The 19,981-nt window shown below is 49.4% G+C and overlaps 1 protein-coding gene across 1 annotated transcript in view; it reads left to right on the top strand.

Annotated features, from left to right (window-relative positions):
* The window catches only part of grin2ba (glutamate receptor, ionotropic, N-methyl D-aspartate 2B, genome duplicate a), a 133,437-nt gene that overhangs the window by 131 nt on the left and 113,325 nt on the right, over positions 1-19,981 (top strand). The window contains exons 2-3 of the mRNA XM_076023587.1: positions 646-815; positions 11,765-11,872. Of these exons, the coding sequence (XP_075879702.1) occupies positions 11,846-11,872 (27 nt within the window). The 5' untranslated portion in view covers positions 646-815; positions 11,765-11,845. The remainder of the gene's footprint in view (positions 1-645; positions 816-11,764; positions 11,873-19,981) is intronic.

The following is a 19,981-nucleotide window of genomic DNA, read 5'->3' as shown; positions in this document are numbered from 1 at the left end:
GGGTTGTACTTAATGACACCAAACAATGTGCGAATTAAGCTAACGTCGCGCCTTTTTTTTCTCCCCCCCCCCTCCCCCCTGTGAAAGACACAATTAGTATCGTATAAAACTATATCATATGGTAACATCTCACAGATAGGTACAGAAAGGTTACCTAAACGTGAACACAGTTTGTCGTGCTCGCTGATAACAACACTAGAAGAACTGTTGGGTTTGAGACTACGTGACAAAAATGACCAGTAACATTTCACTCACCTGAAATGTGTGTAACACTCATTATTATATCCCTCGAGTTTTGAACGGTTCGTGTAATGCCCACTTTCAGTTCATTTCATATTGAGTGATTTAGAGATGTAAGTATTGATGTTGATGACGGGGACACATTGTTTTCTTTTGACATTTAACTAAAGAACAGGTCAGGAATCACTGCTGAGACAGGTGCTGTCTCTGCACTCCTTTTATTTCCTCATTAAATTACAATTAGGGGGGAAAAAATGTATAACTTGTTTGCTCAGTAATTTCCCTCAACGCATAGATGGTAAAAAAAATAAATAATACTGTGACATTTCAAGTGCAATTATCCAGTGAATGTTCTCGCTCACTTTATGCAATATTTTATCTTTTATCTAAAACCCGCACTTGCAGATGAAATCTGCGAAAAGGTCACGACTGAGAGGCTGCAGGATGAAGCGGAGGCTTGTTTTGGTGGCTTCATCAAAGCATCACATAATTAAGGGGGAAAACTGCAACGAAAGAGAGAGAGAGAGAGAGAGGGAGAGAGCACGAGAAACACCGACTTCTTGTTCCAGCTCAATGTAAGATAATGACCCAGCATGCGTCTGTGTGGTTTAGATGGTGATGAGTAATTGTTTGACTTTTAGCTCCACCTAAAACACCCAATTTTGCCACAGTAAAGACTCCTATAATTCAGCCTGACTGAAGATTGAGCATTTTATGACATGTTATGTTAAATTTACTTCATATTTTCTAACAATAATATGTAACTTGAACCTGTCAGTGAACCCCACAGAAATGAGAACAGAAATACACAGTTCAAGGGGATAAGGCTCTTGTGAAGTCATAAAGGGCACCTTTACCTTTCCAATACCTCCACCAGTTTAGTTACAATCCTCCAAGCAAATGTTTGTTGCCTTGTTTTAAACCTTGCTTCCAAGCAGATTAATTCAAATATTTTGGAGGGCTGGATGGGATGTTTTCTGTAGATGAAGTAATCATGCAAGACTGCTCCTCTTCATTTGTACACAAATATCTGTACTTTTTACATTGGGTAAACACACCATGCTGTTGTGTAGTCAAATACGGGGGTTATTTTAGAGCACCTGGGCATTATGGCCACTACTTATTCAGTCCAGAGAAAAATAGAAAATAATATTGGTTATTGTTATTAAAAGTGGCCCTGCGATGAACTGCCGACTTGTCCAGGGTGTACCCTGCCTTTGCCCTAAGACAGCTGGGATAGGCTCCAGCAGACCCCTGTGACCCTGAATAGGAATAAGCAGGTATAGAAGATGAATGAATGAATGTTATTAAAAGTGTAAAGATCCAGTAATGGCTCACTGGTCACTGGTGGTAACTGATTACAGTTTTATTTGTGCTACAGTTGAAAATAACAAAAAATAAATAAGGAAACAATACAAATGTACTGAGAGTACCAAAGCTGTTAAGTAAAAACTGAGTAGCAGTTTTTTTTAAGTACACTTCAAAACCTGTACTTTATCACTTTTACCCGAGTGATGGATTTGAATAAGTACTCTCACATTTACCTGAGTTTTTTTTTTTTTTTTAATTATTATTATTATTATTTATTTTTTTTACACCTCTTCACTATCTGCACTTTTACTGGAGTACAGAATGTGAATATTTGTGTCACCTCTGGCCTTAGTAGTAGTAGTTTATAGTTTTAAACAAGGATAAACAAAGCACCCCTGCCGCATTTGAGCCGGTGTACAACAAACCAGAAGCAACTTTTACGTCCCGCTCTAATTGGACGCCTTCCAACCGGCGGGACACATTGAACCGTGGCGGTTAAAAAAAAAAAAAATTTTTTTTTTTTTTTTTAAGAGAGAGCGTCACAGCCGTTAACTTTTTCGAAGGGAACGTTCGACCGGCCGTTTCTGCGCGCCGCCGGCTTTTGATTTGGAATCGTTTCGGGGGGCATAGATGGGGGGGGGGGGGGGGGGGCGTCATCTGTCACCATGGCAACAGCTTGAGTTTGGCTCGTGAATCGCTGCGTTATTCTGTCGCGACGCCTGACGATCCCCCCCCCCCCTTTTTTTTTCCAACGGCGAGGACCTTCGGCTTTGACGGAGAGCAGCGGATTCAAGCTGCGAATTGTGACGGATCGCGTAAAAACAAATAAACAAATAAACAAATGCAGCGTCTCGAATTCTAGAATTGGTCGCGCGTTGGTCCCGCCGGTGGCGGAGGCAGCCAGGTGCACTGGTTGTGACTGGTTGCCAGTCGCTCGGGCTTCCGCGGTTATTGACGACCGACTCTAGGGGGAGCCAGCCTCTTATCAGTTCTCACACACCGCTTCGGTTCCTCGACATTTGTTCGGGGGGGTGGCACTCCCCCTTTACTCCCCCCCCCAACCCAACCCCTTCCCATCTCTCTCTCTCTCTCTCTCTCTCTCTCTCTCTCTCACTCTTTCAATGAATACTAATGCAGCCAGCGAGCAGGCGGGCGGGCCCCACCTCCCCTCCCTCCCATCTTTTTTTTCTTTTTGCAGGGATGGGCGGGAGATAGAGATAGAGAGAGAAAGAGAGAGAGAGAGAGGGAAGGTAGTGATGGTGGAGGGGGGAGAGAGAGAGAGAGAGAGAGAGAGCAATTCCAGCTCAGTATCCTCCCCTCGTGAGGCAGCCAGTGCTCGACGAGCAGCAGCAGCTCCGACGCCGTCTCTTGTTATTTTTTTCCCTTCATTTTAGCCCTCCCACCCGGCTGCAGCGCTGACACAATCCACCGCTGCCGCCGCAACAATGTCTAACCTGTGCGAGTGGCTCAACTCAGAGCAGCAGAGTTGAGAGAGCGACAGAGAGAGAGAGAGAGAGAGAGAGAGAGAGCGCGAGAGTGAGAGAGACAGAGAGGGGAAGGGAGGAGGAAGACGAGCCGTGCCCGCCCGGTTACGCGTCCACCTGGATGGGAAGCGTCTTTCCGGGAGGAGGAGGAGGAGCAGCTGCGCCGCCGCCGCCACCACAGCGACCCAGTCCGAGTCCGGAGGCCGAGGCCGAGGCCGGGGGGAGGGGAGCCGCCCCCCCACCCGCACCCGCACCCGCGCCCGCAGGCTGGAGACGCCGGAGGCCGCCGGAGTATTTGCCTTCATCTTCCGCTTTTTGTTCTTCTTCTTCCTCATCGCGCTGCTGGGAGGCGCTCTGCCCGTCCACCTGCTCGCCCTCTCCGTACTCTGCCTCCTCATCTACTTCGCCATCTACCTGCTCAACAATTTCTACTGCCATTTATGAGCCAGGCGCTGGCGGGGGGGAGGGGGAGAGGAGAGGACAGAGAGAGGAAGACAGACACAGAGAGAGGAGAGCAGAGGAGGGGGATTTTTTTCCCTCTCTCCTTTCTTTTTTTTTTTTACACCCAGGACCCCCCCACCCCCCACCCGGCCGCCTCCCCCCTTTTTATTCCCTTTTTGTCGCCCAGACGCCCCTCTTTTCATCTCTCCGTCTCCCGCTCCTCTCCATCGCGATCACTTCCAGCCCCCCCCCCCCCACCACCACCAACAAACCCGCCTCCTCCTCTCCCTTCTTCCCCCTCCTTCCCCTCCACTCACTGTCCACCTCTAACTTTGGCTACTTTTTTTTTTTGAACTCCCTTCTCCATTTTTTTTAAGTGACTTCATTTTTTTTTAAACCGCCTTGCTTGCGTTTTTCCACTTTATGCCTTTTTTGCCTCCCACTTTTTGTACCTCTTCCTATTTCCTGCCTCACCCCGACCCCCCCCACCTCTCTTTTTTTCTCCCTCTCCCTCCCGCCATCCTATGCATCTTTTTCCGGGGGGGGCCGATTCTTAATTCTAAACCATAGGTAGGTTCAATCGAGTCTCTTAGTGTCTTGTCTCCAAAGTCTTTTGTTCATTTTTCCGTGTGTGTGTGTGCGAGGTTGTTGTTTTTTACATATATATATATATATATATATATATATATATGTGTAGGGTGTACATTTTCGAAAAGTACACACACACACACACACACACACACACACACATACAGAGAGAGAGGGGGGGGGGCACCATGGCTCCCCTCCCCATCTGGCTCTCGGCTGGCTCCGCCGCGCCACTCTGATCCACGTTTCCCTCCGCACCTCTCTCTCACTTTCTTCTCGTCCCCTCCGCCTCGACACCCCCCCCCCCCCCTGAAAACCAACCGTGACTCATCGAACCCCCCCAAATCCCCCCCCAAATCTTCCAGACGCCGTCGCGGGATCCAAATTGTCACGTCTGCGCCGCCAAAGTCTGTTCTTACTGTTGGAAGCGTCGGGCCGAGGCCCCCCCCGCTCCCCTAAAACCCCCACCAAAACTCCCCCCAGCCCCCCTCCCAAGACATACACACACACACACACACACGAAACACCGCCCTCGTCGCACCATTGCCGGCACGCCCGCCGCCGAGAGGCGCCCTGGACGCCGCCGTGTAGGCTGCGAGCTGCGCGTGGTGCGTTCAGGTACCCAGTCGCTCCTGCCCCCCCAACCCGGCCTCATGTTGTCATGTTGTCATGTTGTCAGGCGAAGGTCAAACTGGGCCGAGGCTTCATCCGTCAGCCGCAGCTCCGTCGCCTTGAAGCCGGCACCCGTCCGTCCTGCCGGGAGCTCATCTGCACCGCTTAAGCGCTCGCTCGCCCCTCCTCCTCCTCCTCCTCTTCTTCCTTTTCATTAGCCTCTCTCTCTCTCTCACTCCCCCTCTCTCTCTCTCTCTCTCTCTCTCTCTCTCCCCCTCCCTCTCCCAATCTGGCCGAACTGATGCTCCCTCTCCGAGACAGACACTCAAAGGAGTACGGACTGGGAAGCGGCAGGTGAAAAGCAAACGGAACAGAGCCGGCTTTAACGTACCGGAGGATTTCTCACCTTCCCCCCAAATCCCCCCGACCCCCACCAGTAGCCCCCCCCCAACCTCGTGACATCGCATTTCACTCCCCCCCCCCCTCACTCCCTCACTCTTCTCTTTGATCGGCCCATTTCTTCTCCACCTCCTCCTTCGTCGCGCTCTCTCCTCCCAATCGATTCCGCCCATCGATTTATTTGTCGTCCCATTTCGTCGACAGAGGGGGAAAAAACAAAACAAAAAAACTACTCGTCCGGTCCGGTCCGGGCCGCCGCTCGCACATCACCGACTCCGAAGAGTTGCCGTTTATTTTGCATCAGGGTGACGTAATTTGTTGGTTGTTTTTTTTTTTTCTTCCTTCCAACAACGATCCCGTCAGACCCCGGTTGCAGATGCGCTCGGCAGACGGCTAGCCGCTCGCGCCTTCTTTTTCGAGGGGACTTGGGGTGGGGGCGGGGGAAGGACGGATCTCGGTCCTGTGACCGACTGCATAATTTGGGGCGCGCGCGTGGCTGTGTGTGAGAGAGAGAGAGTGGGAGAGAGAGAGAAAGAGAGAGAGGGAGAGGGGCACGGCGACTCAGACAGATGCATAGCAAAGTGAAGCAAATCCACACAACTCATTCCCTCGTCCATCTCCTCTTCCCTTTGCACCTCCACCTTTTCCCCCCCGCGGAGGAGATTTAGCCTGCTTCCCGCTCTCGACACGGAGATAAAAAAAAAAAAACAACCAAAAAACAGGGAAGAGCCGGAACTTCTGTGCGGCCGCCATGATAAAGACACTCTGGATTTAGCTGCTTTCCTGTGGAATTACCCTTTAAATCCTGGACTCGATTTGGAGTGAAAAAAAAACAACAACCGCCCCAAACAATTTATTTAAAAAAAAAAAAAAAAAAAAAAAAAAAATCATTTTGATTCTTCTTTTTGTAATGGACTGAAACTGATTTTTAGTATTTCTTGTCAACTAATGAGTCTTAATGGGATTTCACTGACACGGATTAACGACTCAAGCATCTTTGTCTATCAGTCGGTGTAATAGCCGCGATCCTTTATCGTTGCTCCAGCCTGAGAAAAGTTGATTTAATCCCCCTCAAAAGAATTTTTTTGCCCCCCTCTTAATGATAAGGCTTAAATAGGTGAGTACAGCGCTTTTAAATCCATCAACAAATGCTATTGCTGCTGCATGATTTGGATGATGGTGACTGGATTTAGATTCTTTTTTATTTTTCATTTATTCTGTTTTCTGCCATCCGGGGGGGTATTTTTGCATGTTGAAGTGCATCTTGGGGAGGTGGGGGGGGGCATGCTGAGTATCTGAGTGGATACGGGGGCACATTAGATGATCCGATCTGTTACTCTCACACCTCATCATCATTTGAAGCCCCCCCGCCCCCCAACCTCCACCCCCCCCACTGCGTTAGCTCTCTAATCCTCTCGCCGTTGACAGCAACCGCCGGCGTTCGTTCGCTCGTCGGCTTCGGTCTGACGCAAACCCCTTTTCCTTTTTTTCCGTTTCTTCCGTCTCGGCGCCTCTTCTTCCTGATTTGCGGGCGACTTTGGAGCCTCTGCCCCAGTCCTCTCACTCAAAGTGGAGGAGGAGGAGGAGGAGGAGGAGGAGTGGAGCGCGCGGGGGTGCGGCAGGACGAAAGGAAAATATACAGTCGGATCAATAAAGTAATCTACGCAAAGACACAGGCCGCATCGGCGGCGCCGCCACTTTTTTTTTTTCCCTCGAGGCAATTATTTTTTTTAATCTGCTGCTACCGAAGGGAAAGTGCTTGACCGGAGCGGCACGACAGTATATCTGCCGTCGCCTGCCGGAGGGGTGTGTTGGAGAACGCGGGGGAAGGCAGGGAGGGTAATTTTGGGGTCTGCAAGCTCAACGCACAATCTCTTCAAAACACACGCGCACGCACGCTCACTTTGTCCGTCTCTCCATCCATCACTGGCACGGCAGCGTTTGACCCCTTTTCTCTGATTAACTTTCCAATCATCCGGCTCGAATTTGCGGTGTGTGTGTGTGTGTGTGTGTGTGTGTGTGTGTGTGTGTGTGTGTGTGTGTGTGTGTGTGTGTGTGTGTGTGTGTGTGTGTGTGAACCCCGGGCGCAGAGTCAAGGTTGCGGTTCCTCGGCTCTTGAAACCCACCTGGGACCCTTCCTCCCCGCTAAGCTAGCACCATTACCCGCTGAGCTCGGCGCTCTTGACCATGTGTGAGCCCCCTCCCCTCTCCACTATCTTTAGAACAGGTAGAGCTAGCGGAGAGCCGTCATCACAGCTGTCACTTTGCAAAATGGACGTCCCTGTGCTGCTGCTGCTGCTGCTGCTGCTGCTGACAAGCCGCCCACCGCTGTTCTCTAACTGTGGTGGACGGCGAGTGCCGTCAGCGGCGTGGGGGGGCGGGGGGAGAAATTATCGCCGCGGTAACCATATCCCCGGGATGTAGGAGGCGGAAGGGAAGCAAGTGGACGGTTGGACGAAAAAAACAACAACTTTTGGCCGGTCCTTCACAGCGAGGCCAGGTGGCCGAGTGGGCCGCCGCGGTGAAAAATGAAGAGTTGAAGCGCGGCAGCTCCAGCTGAGCCTCGCTAGCGTGCAAGGCAAAGATGCGACGCATTTCAATTTACTAGATGCCACTCGTGAACAACGGCAACATTTTTTTTCTTCTTTTGAGGTCACGTCCCGGCCCGAAGTTGCAGAGCAGTCGCGCTGTTAGGACCATTCCGAGAGTCAAAGCGTTGCTAATTTCGGTGTCGGGGTCTGAGCGCCGTGAGGGTGCAGGAAAACAAGTGCGGGCCACTTTTGACCACGTTGGCCTTTGTCAAGCGTGAAATCTTCGGCACCTATTTTATGTCAGTCTGTGAAAGTCTGAAAAAACACAGTTTGATGCCGTTTCCTGCCCCCAAATCTCCAACCGCAGCTTAAGAGATTTTCATTGATAAACAGGCCAGGAGAGGAGACAGCAGGCGCTGAGGAGATTCATAATCCCGTCCCCTCTTCCCACTCATTCTCTCTCTCTCCGTCTCTCTCTCTCTCTCCGCCTAATGAGACGATGGTGCAGCTCCACCGTCTGGCTCTGAGCTTCGCACCTGCCCCGACCAATCCGGCGAAAACCACGGTTCGAGATTCCCGGATCTTTGTTTTTCATTCTGAACTCCAGTGGAGCTGCCTCACACACAAATAGACATTCAGTGAATAGTGCTGAAAGTAAAAGTTCAGATACTTTCAGATGTAGGAAAATACTCTGGTGAAAGTACTGATATAATCCCTTTACTGAAAGTAGGAAAGAGCAGAAAGAGCAGTTTCAGACATGCTTTTTTCTATTTTCAATTAATGAAACAATACAAAACAATTGTATTTTTGCAAAATTGAAAAAGTTGGGACAGAATAATCTGGCCTGAACTGACTTGAATGAGCTTCTGGATCATTTTAACAGCTTTTCTACTCTCAATACTTTAGTTTTTCTTTATGCAGGACAAGCAAACTGTAATCAGTAATAGTTCTGACCAGTGAGCCATTATTGGATGTTGACACTTTTAATCACATTTTTATTTTCCCTGCACTGGAAATGAACTGAACAGTGACCAAAGCAGGAGTACTTTAAAATAATCTCCACTTTTATATTGGCCTACACAACAGCACAGTTCAAATGGGTCTACTTCAAGAATAATAATGATGATAATAAATAACGTGAATTACTTTGAACAGAATTTGTATGTACATGTTGTACAGAAGTAACTAGCATGTCCCCCCCCTTCCCCAACCTACGGGGTAGAAAATACATGTATTTTTGTACATATATCAGAAAAAGAAACACTCAAGGAAAGTCCAGATATGAGAAAAATCTACTTAAGCACAGTCACAAAGTATTTGTACTTTGGTTACTTCCCACCTCTGCTAGGGGAACGCTGTCAGTGGGATATCGTGTCCCTTGGCGACCTCATCAAAGGTTTTGCCACGCGCATTCTGACCGGTTGCGCGAACAAAAGAAGTCAACGACCGACTTTTTCTATGTTTGTGATGAGTGCGCTGACAGACTAGAGACGTGCAAGGTTGTTAGAAAACTCCGGCAAAGTCAATTCTGCACGACACGGGTCCTTCATTTTTAAGCTTTGATTGTCTTTCCCCGCGTCTTGACCCTGCGCGGCCATTTATGAGCTAGCGGGGGCTGCGGGGGTTGAGGAGTTGGGGGTGGCTTAAAAGGCACGTATTCAATTTTTATTGGCAAGCGCGTTCACGTCGAGCCGGCGGAATATGGGCCACGATCCGACATGAAAAAGGGGGTGCTTCTCAATAATTCATCCGAGCTGATTAAGAGGGTAGAGCCGTATCGATGCAGACGCCGGCCGCCAGGAAAAGGAGGCGGTGGGGCGGTGGGGTTGGTGGGTGGCGGCGGCGGCGGCGGCGGCGGCCGGTTACGGGGAGGAAAGGCAGCGTTTAAAGAGGCTCCTTCGTGGGATCACAGTGAAGCGAAGAGGAAAAAGAAGGCGAAACGTCCCCGACGTCTCGAACGCCTCTTTGATGTCCTAATCTGCTGCACGTTCGCCCCCTCCTTTTTGTTTTGCACGCATAGGCTGAGAAACGCACGGACATGTGATGGCGGGTGGCGGTTGGGGGTGGGGGGGGGTGATGCTCGCCTGTGATTACATGGCAGTGTGTGTGTGTGTGTGTGTGTGTGCGCATTGCGCGTGGCCCATCAGTCTATTAAATATGGAAGGTGCAATCTGTTACCCTGCAGAAGCTGCTTTATTATTCATTGACATATTTCAATTAATCATTTATTCACTTATAGAACGGCTCGCACTTCCGCCACCCCTCCATCCTCCCCCGCTCGCAGTGTTGACACTTCTTCCACTGAGTACATTTACTCAAGTACTTACAGTAAGTACACAGTTTAAGTACCTCGTCGCACGCCACCTGAATCGTCACACAGCCTCGGTGAATTAGGGGCCGTTCACACGGAGACGGGATTTTTTTCGTAAACGCACATTTTACGAAAATGCTCTCGAAAAAAAAGTTAGGGGCCGTTTACACGAAGCCGTATCAAAAAAAAATCCCGTTTACACGGATACTGGAAAGGATGTAGTACCTATGCCAGGCCTGGTGTGGCGTGTTTAAAGAAGCAGGAGCTCGCTAACAACATTAGCGCCACTGAGAACAGAAGTTACTTCGAGTTACTTTAGAACACAAAGCCTTAAAAAGTCCACGTTAAGGTTGACTGGGAGTCGTGCCTGTTAATAGACAACACCCCCTCCGCCCCCCACGTCCCCACCTACCATGATGTATGTTTTCAGTTATTGGTAAAGTCTAGAAAACGGAAGTTAACAAATTGTCTTAACTAATTGTTAAGTCAGAATAAGTTAACTAATGCTTGCCTTGGAACTAATGGTTGTCTTAAATGAAGCCCTTACTTCCAAAACATACTGTAAAATCCTCACGTCATATTGATGGATGTACCGTCGTGACCCTTTTGATAGCTTCTCATGCTTGAGGCAGCAGGGAGCTCCTCTTGTTGGGTGTACATCACCTCCGTTACAGAGCACTCGTTCCCCTCGCTGGACCTCCGCTCCGCAATTTTTTAATTAAAGTTTGAGCTTCAAAAAGTGCGCAGCCGTGTCGATGGCTCCTTAACTAAAAGGCTCTGATTACACCCCTTCACCTCCCCCACCCCCCCACACACACACACACATACACATCTGCCGGTGCTCACGATACATGACTTATGCAGAATCTGGATTACTCTCGTTAAGACATTTATTATTCTTCTGATCTACAATGCTGCGGTTAGATCAGCTGCCGGGGAATAAAGGCCGAGATAATATGGCGCCACGGCACATTTGGCGGAAATGTTTTATTCATCGCTCTCCAGTGTCGTCCGCGGGCACGTGCGCGAGTTTTGCGTGGAAGCAAATTCAGGACAAAGGCTGCGTTCACAGCAAAGCCGGAATGGGAGTCGGATTGGATTCGAGCTCAAATTCCGAAACGCTTCCGCCAGGTCGCCTGTTAGGGACACCGATTGGTGCCCTTACCCCCCGCCCCCCTTCCACTCCCGCCCCTCCCAACTCCACCTCGTTTAGCCCCGACCTAATGATTCGGCGAGGGCGAGGGGTCGGATGGAAAAGAGCAGCTTGTTTTCTTTTTTATTAGCGTCCAAGCGAGTGCGACCTGCCGCTAACCCCTCAAGCAAACGTCTCCGGAACGGCCGTCATGATGTCGAGAAAAGAGTGAAATAAATAGAAAAAGAAAAAGAATAGAAGGAGGAGGATAGAGGAGACAAATCAAACCTCCGTTTCTATTAGCTGGCTAACAGGTTGTTCTACCCCAGGGGAGCGGAGCGTCCCTCACTTACACACACACACACACACACACACACACACACACACACACACACACACACACACACACACACACACACACTCTGGTCTCGAAATTCAAACCCGATGACGTGAGATGGAGAAGCGCTTGCTAGTTTCAGAATATCTTCATCAAGATTTTTTTTCCTCTTTTCCTCCTAATGCAATTACGTGTATAAACTCCTAATCGGGTCCATCTGATTTAGTCTTTTTTCTTTTTTTAAAGAGACCGTAGACACGATGATTTCAACAAAAAAATGTTTAAAGATTTTGATGCGCAATTTTAAAGACCCAATCAATAATCACTGTGTCTTCTTTCCCCCCTCTCCCTCTCTGTCCCCCCCCCGCTTGATTGCAGTTGAGCCTCCCTCAGTCTGAGGCTATGAGAGGGAGAGAGGAGTCCCAGGCCGCACCATCATGCCACTTCTGAGATGTTGGGATGAGACTTTGGCTGGAAAAACACACGGTAAGACAGAGTTGACGCACGGCCGCCGGGCCGAAAGACAAAACTCTTGTGTGTGTATGTGCGTGTGTGTCTACCTCCAGTTATTGCACACCTTCTCTAAGGCTCAGTGATGGATGGTCTTCTTTTTTGCCCCCCCTTTCCTGCGACGGGGGTCAGGTTTGACGGTTCAAGGTGTTGGCCCGCAGACGAAGCTCTCTAATCCACGGCTTCTTAGCGCGTTGTTGTTGCTCTTTGACCGGTGGCCGCTTCCCCCTCCCTCTGAACAAGCCCCGCCCACCCCATCGACCGAGGGTTGGGGGGCGTGGGGGTTTATCTGCATGCTCGTATTGATCGAGCGTTTAAAGGATTTGTCGAATAAGATTTTTTTTGCGGCGCGCGGCTGTTTGTTCGTCAGTGGCTGCGTGCGTGCGTGCGTGCGTGCGTGCGTGCGTGCGTGTGTGCGTGCGTGCGTGCGTGCGTGCGTGTGTGCGTGCGTGCGTGCGTGCGTGCGTGTGTGCGTGCGTGCGTGCGTGTGTGTGTGCGTGTGTGTGTGTGTGTCGTTGTCCTTCTGCCTGAGCAAGACTTTTGTGTTTTTCCGCGATAAGATAAAAGGAGACGCGATCCTTCCTTTTGTCCCCGGCAACGAATTACGCAGAGCAAAAATGCATTTTGCCGCGAGGGCCCATGAGAGGCCATTATCCCATCGCCCGTGTTGCTTTTGTCTTTTTTCTCCCTCCTTGTACTTACTTACATCTGCTCGCTCCCTGGTGGGCCCCTTTTTATTTTTTTAAATATCTTTTCCATGTGACGTTTCACCCCCCTCCCCCAACTTCTTCTTTCCTTTCTTACCTGCTCCTCACACCACACAGGCTTTTGATAGATAGATAGATAGATAGATAGATAGATGCTTTATTTATCCCAAAGGAAATTCAGTTTCTAAGCTGCACAATCGGTCATCGGCAATCAGTTCATAAAAAGTGCATAGAGAGAAAAGGAATTATTAAAATGAAGAAGTCCAGTAGTAAAGTGATCAGCCGTGAGGAGCAGGAAGGACTCGACCGCCATCACCAGCAGCAGGCGGGCTGCAGACTTGGTTGTGGGTGGGATGGGGTCGGGGGGGGGGGGGGGGGGGGGGTGTTGGAGTTAGATGGGGCGGAGCCAACAGCTGCAGTCACACCGCTACCACCACACCGGCGGTTCGGAGTCGGCAGCCCCCTGCCCCCCGCTCCCAAGCGCTGACGCAGCAGATCGATTCGCTCGCGAGCGCAGCCCCCTTCAGCCTCACCCCCCCGCCCCCCACACCCGCCTCGTTGAGCTACAACGGCATTACAGACCACGAGTTTGTGGCTCCGACCGTCGTGTTTTCACACGGGCTGCACCGGCTGGAATAATGGTTCAAACGGGGACCTGTTGGAATAGTGATAATAAATAATGAGGTCCCCTCAGTTTTTAAAAGCTCCAGCCGCTGTGTTTGCCAGCCTAAATGTCACCGCCCTCTCCTCCCCTACCTGTGTTATTAATTAAACGCGCCTTGACGTTTCCCCCCCACCCCCCTCAACTCATGTTTCAGAAAAGGGGGCAAAAGTATTCACGTTCTGTACTTGAGTAAAAGTACCCATACCTGTTTGAAAGGAAAAAAATAATCTGTAAAAGTAAAAGTACTTATTCAACTCCTTTAACCAAGGAAAAGTACAGGTTCTGAAATGTACTTAAGTAAAAAGTAAATGTTTTTAAAAATCTTTTTTGCCATTAATGAAGCAACACACGTTTTCAAGCATTAAAAAGTTCTTAAAAGCTCTGCTACTCTCAATACTATCTATTTTGTTTTCATTTTCAAATGCAGCACAACCAAACTGTTGTCAGCAATAGTTATGACCAGTCAGCCATTTTTGGATGTTGATGCTTTTAATATCAATTAACAATCTTATTTCCTGCTTGTCTATTTTTTGTGCTGCAAACATACTGAGCAGGTACCTCAAAGCTGAAGTAAAATAATCTCCAAATAGCTCAACTTCAACCAACAACAACGAAAATAATAATATTAATAATGATAATAATAATAATAATAATGATAATAATAATAGTACTTTGAACAGAATTTGTATCTTTTAAATTATTCTAAATACAAAAGTAATGACTGTGTTTTTCCAGTGTAAGGGGTGGAAAGTACAGACATTTGTGTACAAATGTCCGTAGCAAAGGTAAAAAGCCGTCACAAAGAGAAATACGTAATACGTAAAAAATACGTAAGTCAACCTAAGTACTGTACTCTCACACGCTCTGTTACTCCCTACCATGGCGTTTCAATTAAGTCCAATTAACGGCAGGAGCGACGAGCTCATAGCGGCGACGCGTCGACGACGCGCTCTCAGACATGTGAAGCGTGTGGTATGAAATATTTAAGGCTCACCTTTCCGCCTCTCCGTCGCCGTGCCGCGCGTAATTAACGGCAGATTAATGTATCGAGGCACAACCGTGAGATAAACGAGCTGCATCTCCCTCTCTTCTCTCTGAATGAGCTGCTACCGTGCTCTCGCTTTCCCGTGAGGAAACTCACAACTGGCACTTTTCGTTCTTTCTTTCCTTTAAAAAAAAAAACCCCAAAAAACAAAAAGCGAACCTGCTTTTTGGAATTCAATCGTTTTTCTCTCTCCTCTGACTGGCTTTTTTCAAATCAGAGCAGATGCGCGAGCCGGGGTGTCCGGAGGGGGAGGGGTTTGACGAAGCAAGCTGCGTTTTTTTTTGAGTCAAAAGGAGCAGAGGGTGGAAAGAGTGCAGCTGTGCGTTTCTGAGGGAGGCGCCGACTTCTGATCCGTCCTGCAACCACGGCGCCTCGCTCCCTCGACGACTCTCGTTCTCGCCCGGCCGGAGTCGGCGTCCTCCGATTGAAAGCTCTTCATTAATCCCGCAGTAATGGGCTTACGCTTTGGTAATTGATGGCGGGGCTCGCGTGTGGCGACCCGATCTTTTACCTTCGGGGGGCGGGTGGTGGGTTGGGAGGCAGCTGAGGTGATGTGGAGGAAGGCATTGATCGGGGTTGGCGAAACAGCAAGGGGGGGCCGGGGGGTCAAATGCGGCTTCGCTCGTCCTTCTCGGTACTGTAAGTCACTCGCGGTACCGAAAATCACTTCCCGCTTTAGGCGGCGTCTGCTGTTCTTCGGCACGTCCTGGGACGCTGCTGCGAGGAGGCTTCGGCCGTTTTTTTGGGGGTCAAAGTCGGAGACGATCAGGACCTTCAGACCAACGGCCGAAATGAAAGCGACGTCGCCCCTTGTCGATTATTGGAACTTGAATTCTCCAATTGCGGGAAAATGTCACTGCCGATGTACGTATTCATTGTTTCCTCGGCCCGGTGTGTTGCTGGCGGATGGACAACAAACAAAAAAATGAATAGTGTTGCATAGCGCGAGCAGATTCTCCGACGGGAATGGAGATAACGCAAATCAAAGGGTTTGTCCAAGACAAAAGAACGGCTCGTCAATTAGTGTAAATCGTTTGGCATCGCTGTCTTTTTGTCAATGCCAACCTTCTCACCGGCAACGCGGTTCTTTGTGATACGAGAGCTCCGGCTCGAAACACTTTTTGTAGTTGCGTTCATGTGCACAGAAAAAAAAATCTTTCAAAAAGAAGAGAAGGAGAATTTGGAATCGGTCCTGACTTGGCAAAAGAGGCCTGTTTTGCAAAGGGAGTTGGAGGTGTGTATTCATTCCCTTCTGCTAGCGATTAGCATGTACGCTAGTAGCGCTTAACGATACTACTACTGTTTCTAGTATTTCTCGACACCAACAGTCACTACATGCGATATCTATCTATCTATCTATCTATCTATCTATCTATCTATCTATCTATCTATCCATCTATCTATCTATCTATCTATGGTCATCCCATTCCATTGCGAGATGGTCAACCTTCGTCACGTCACCGTAGAAATTCTTTGGTCGCAAGACCGCGACGATTGCCGTCCGTGAACGTGTCGCGAAGTACGACGTAAGACCTCACCGTTTGTGGGGCCCGGCCGAAGATTTCGCCACAACGGCCGCCTTTCCTCTGAGCCAAAAATCGTAGCGTAGTACAGTGTGTAGCGGCCTTCGGAGTTATAGTATATTATTTTGTCTCCGTCTGAAGAGCAGCGGTCCTCAAGGTCAGTGCTTATCTGCTGGGTGTGGATGACGGATGCTTTGCACTTTAACTTTATATATAATGGATAAATTAGAGCAACACGACTTGGGAGTAAACACATTTATCATTTTTTTTTATTTACTATCAAGCGCTGAGTAAAAAGATGGCACTAGACCAGCATGCCGATTCTGCAGAATGGAATTGTGTGGACTTAGAATAAGGACCTTTTAAACAGAAGGAAACTGTTTTCAAGCATTTTTTAATCTGCCCGTCTAAATGCTTCACTTCAAATTTTGCGCAATGAGACAAACAGCTTTTACTTGGGGCTGCCGAAAAAATAAGATCTTTCCGGATCGGAGACTGAAAAAAACAACTCGACAAATATGCCTGTTTGACACACGGCTGCTTGCCGATTGGTTGCTGTCGCCGCCCCTCCCCCCTCCCCCGCCCGCCACCTAGAGGTTGCATCACTGGAAAGGGTGAATGATTCCTGTTGGCGGGCACGCTTGTGTGTGTGCGTGCGTGCGCGCACACTTGTGCGCATATACCACAGGTCAGCAAGTCTGCACGGCCGCAAATTGACAGGAACCGTGCGCCTCCGGGGCGCAGCCGAGTAATAACACAGAGTGCGCGAGGGGGTTCCTGCTTTATGCGGCGGCGGTTTAAAAAGAAGAAACAATGATTGAAGCGGCATCGATCGCACACAACGGACGCAATGCTCCGAACGTGCGCGTTTTGGCGGTCGGCGGGAGGGACCGGCAAAAGTTAAGATTTGGCATCACTCTCGAAGACGTCGTCGCTGATTTACCGGTGCCCCCCCCGCCCCCTCAAATCCATCTTTTAATTTCGGAATAATTGCACCTGTGTCACCGCGCGATTGATGTCCCGCTCGGACGGTTTGATTAACGTCTTGTTTTGCAGGAGCTGCGGCTGCTCGGACTTTCTTTTTCTCTCCGCCGAGCGGCATTTGCGTATCCCATTACGAAAGCCTCGCCGGACGATCAATCAGCCGGCAGCAGAAGTGCTGCGCCGCCCCCCCGCCCCCGGCCCCACACCAACCACTCCTCCACCCGGGGGGGTTAGCCAGCTACACCCTTCCCCAGTATTCATAATGCGCGACAAAATAGCTGTCGGGAAAAATCAAATAAATGGGAAGATGTTTAAAGGTCTAGTGTGTAAATCTTTTCAAGGAAGCCCGTCTGACAGCGCGTTTTGTACTTGGGACACTGTCCTTAAATACCGGGCTTCCTTATTAAATGGCTGCGCGAGATGGCAGCTAACTAGCAGCAAGACCCTTGCTCTGTATATATTCCCATCTACAGTGTATGAGCACCGTTCTGAGGGCAGGAAAACCAAATTACTTTTAATCCACTACGAGTTTAGACTTTTTAGTAATGTGCGGTATGTTAAGCTTTTGCCAAATATTGCACACTGGACCTTTCAAAAGGCCCGTTTTGTGTTTGTTGAGGCGCTGCCACGGTACAAGCGTGGGCAGCGAACCCCCCCCCCCTCCCGACCCTGCTCCCGCAGCACCCCGCTCCTTCCGCCAAACTGGGCTGTCCTCTGACCCGGACACGAGGCGGCGGCGGCGTCATCCCGAATGTCCAAATGTCAGCGCTCGATGCTCGCTTCGCTTCAGGTCGCCGTGCGCCGTCTGGCCTCGCTGACGAGCCCCCCGCCCCCGCGTCTCTCACTCGGCCTCGCTAGAAAATGTGAGTTGATGTCTCTCCGCGGGACCCCGCTTGCGTCGGGTCACAATCTCTGCGCCGGGTCGGGGCCGGACGATGCCGACCTGTGCGATGCGAAGCTGTAAGCGCCTCAAAAGCCTCTTCTCCGCTAAAATGAGGGTGTCGACGGGGGGGGGGACGCGCAATCGATCGGTCATCCCGTGCGGCAGGTAACAGCTGTGACGTCGTCGCGGGTGTCCCAATTCCACCGCAAGCCGATCGGAGCCGAGCCGATCGGAGCCGAATTCAACCCGGGTCCCTTGCCGGGTTGTTTGACGCGTTTTGACGGGTTTCAGCGCGGCTCGGTGAGCCTTCTCCACTGCCACCAAATGCCGATTAATAGCGGGACTGCATCCGGTGCAGAAGGGGCTAAAGAATGTGTCCCGGTGACGATTGCGCGTTCGCTCAACGGCTCCCGTTTGCCTCCGCGATCGACCTGTTAGAGGAAAAAAAAAAGGCAGAGTCGAAGAAGTTCATGAAGCTGTTGAAATTGTGGAACAACCCCCCCGAGCTCGCTCTGGTTTCCATCAGTGTGGAGGAGGGGCAGGAAGTTCTTAACATTTTCATAAAAACGGAGCAATTACGGATCAATTTCGGCGGCCCGTCGCCGGTAGAGATGCTGGGAATAAAAGTTGCCCGACAACTGCGTCAGCGCTCATATCTCAGTCGTGGCTTGTGGGATTTTAATAAAACCCAACCCCCCCGAAGATACGGACTTTTAATTGCAACCGCCACTCGTCTCATTAAGCCAACGTGTTGTAAAATGGGGAGGGCATAAAAAAAGAAAGAAGAAGAAGAAGCAAGCGACAAAACCAGAAGACATCACATTACTCTCAATGCACATTTGTTTGTTTATCAAACAATGAGCCGAATGAATTTGACGCGGTTTTAAAGTTGTTTGAAGTTGTCTTTAAAGAAATGAAGAAAGGAAATCAAAAATAAGAGTGCCCCGTTTCCAATGAGTGTCCTGATGCCAATTAACAAGGCGACAAAATAAGCAAGTTGAATTTACTAACCCGGGAAGCACCGCAAGAGGATTCGCTCAAGTGGTGTTTTTGAAAAATCAGAGAAATCAGACATTTGGCGACGTCATCGCGGCGCCGGCAGAGAACCTGCAAAACGTTTTTCGAGTGCGCGTCGTGCACATCGGTCTGCTGGGTCAGCGAGACGCCCCATTAAACTTATACAGCGTTGCAGTTAACAGTATAATAAGAGTCAGCCGAGGGTAGAGAGAGGCAATCGGCCTTATAACGTCTCAGGCCAGTAGGTCTACGGTAGGTCTACAGGACGTCTACAGCCCATATTAACTCCCAGATTCCTTTGCAGTTATTATTTATTTTTTTTGTCACGCAAAGCTTGTAATTACGCCCATAAATCCTCCCAAAGGCTTCCTCTTAAGCCGCACAGCGAGTGTGACGCGACGCAGCGCCGATCGCAGCGCTGATAGTGGGGGACGCAATTACGGAGGTGAGATTATGATTGACGCGTCCTCGAAGGCTGCGCGGAGAAAAGTACTTAAGCCATGTAAGTATGTGTTACTGTCATAGAATAAAAAAAGGACTTGGCAGGCACTTTGCATGGGAAATGGAGCCATCAAATGTAATTGTGCTGTAGACTTTAGTTGTGCACCCACCAGGCCTCATAGATTATTGAAGTGCGAGTTCTGTCTATAACTCGAGGACGACTGAAATGATGTGGAACAAATGCAACGCCCTCAAAAGCTGCTGTGAGTTTGAAAATTCCGTGTTCATCTTGGTTTCAGCGTATGACTTACCACTTTTGTTAGTGTAGTGTATGTGACTAAAAGAGTCACTTCAGAAATCGTCCCTATTGCTAGACTCCAATATAAAGCATTTTTTTGTCGCTTGCTTAGGTTTGTAGCATTAGCTGCTTTCTTTTAGTTTCATCAAAACTAGGAAGTAATTCCTGCAGACTGCCCTTTTAAGGGTGGTTCCAAATTTTGGACGTCGGACCCAAGTTAGCCAGTGTGCTGTGACCGTTTCAACAATTTTCATCCAATCCAGTCAGTTTAGCTTGTGGTTTAGCTGGTTAAGTCAGTTCAGCTGATTTCGCTGATGCTAGGCTAACACAAGTCAATGGTTTCTGCTAGCCTACCCCCCCCCAAAAAAAACGAAAGACTCTACTCACTCCACAGTACACCAGAGGCAAATAAATTATAATGTCAGACCATCGATGTCGATGAATGATTGCATTGCATTTTGAGGGAATAGCAACTTAGCAGCAATGTAGTTCACTTCATTGTTGGTCATAGCTGCGGCAAACT

This window comes from Nelusetta ayraudi, unplaced genomic scaffold, assembly GCF_046127955.1.
Source record: "Nelusetta ayraudi isolate G7.1 ecotype Tasmania unplaced genomic scaffold, CSIRO-AGI_Nayr_v1 ptg000016l, whole genome shotgun sequence".
In the NCBI taxonomy this organism is placed as follows: Eukaryota; Metazoa; Chordata; class Actinopteri; order Tetraodontiformes; family Monacanthidae; genus Nelusetta; species Nelusetta ayraudi.
The sequence above is the reverse complement of the archived record's forward strand: the minus strand, read 5'-3'. Positions and strand labels throughout refer to the sequence as shown.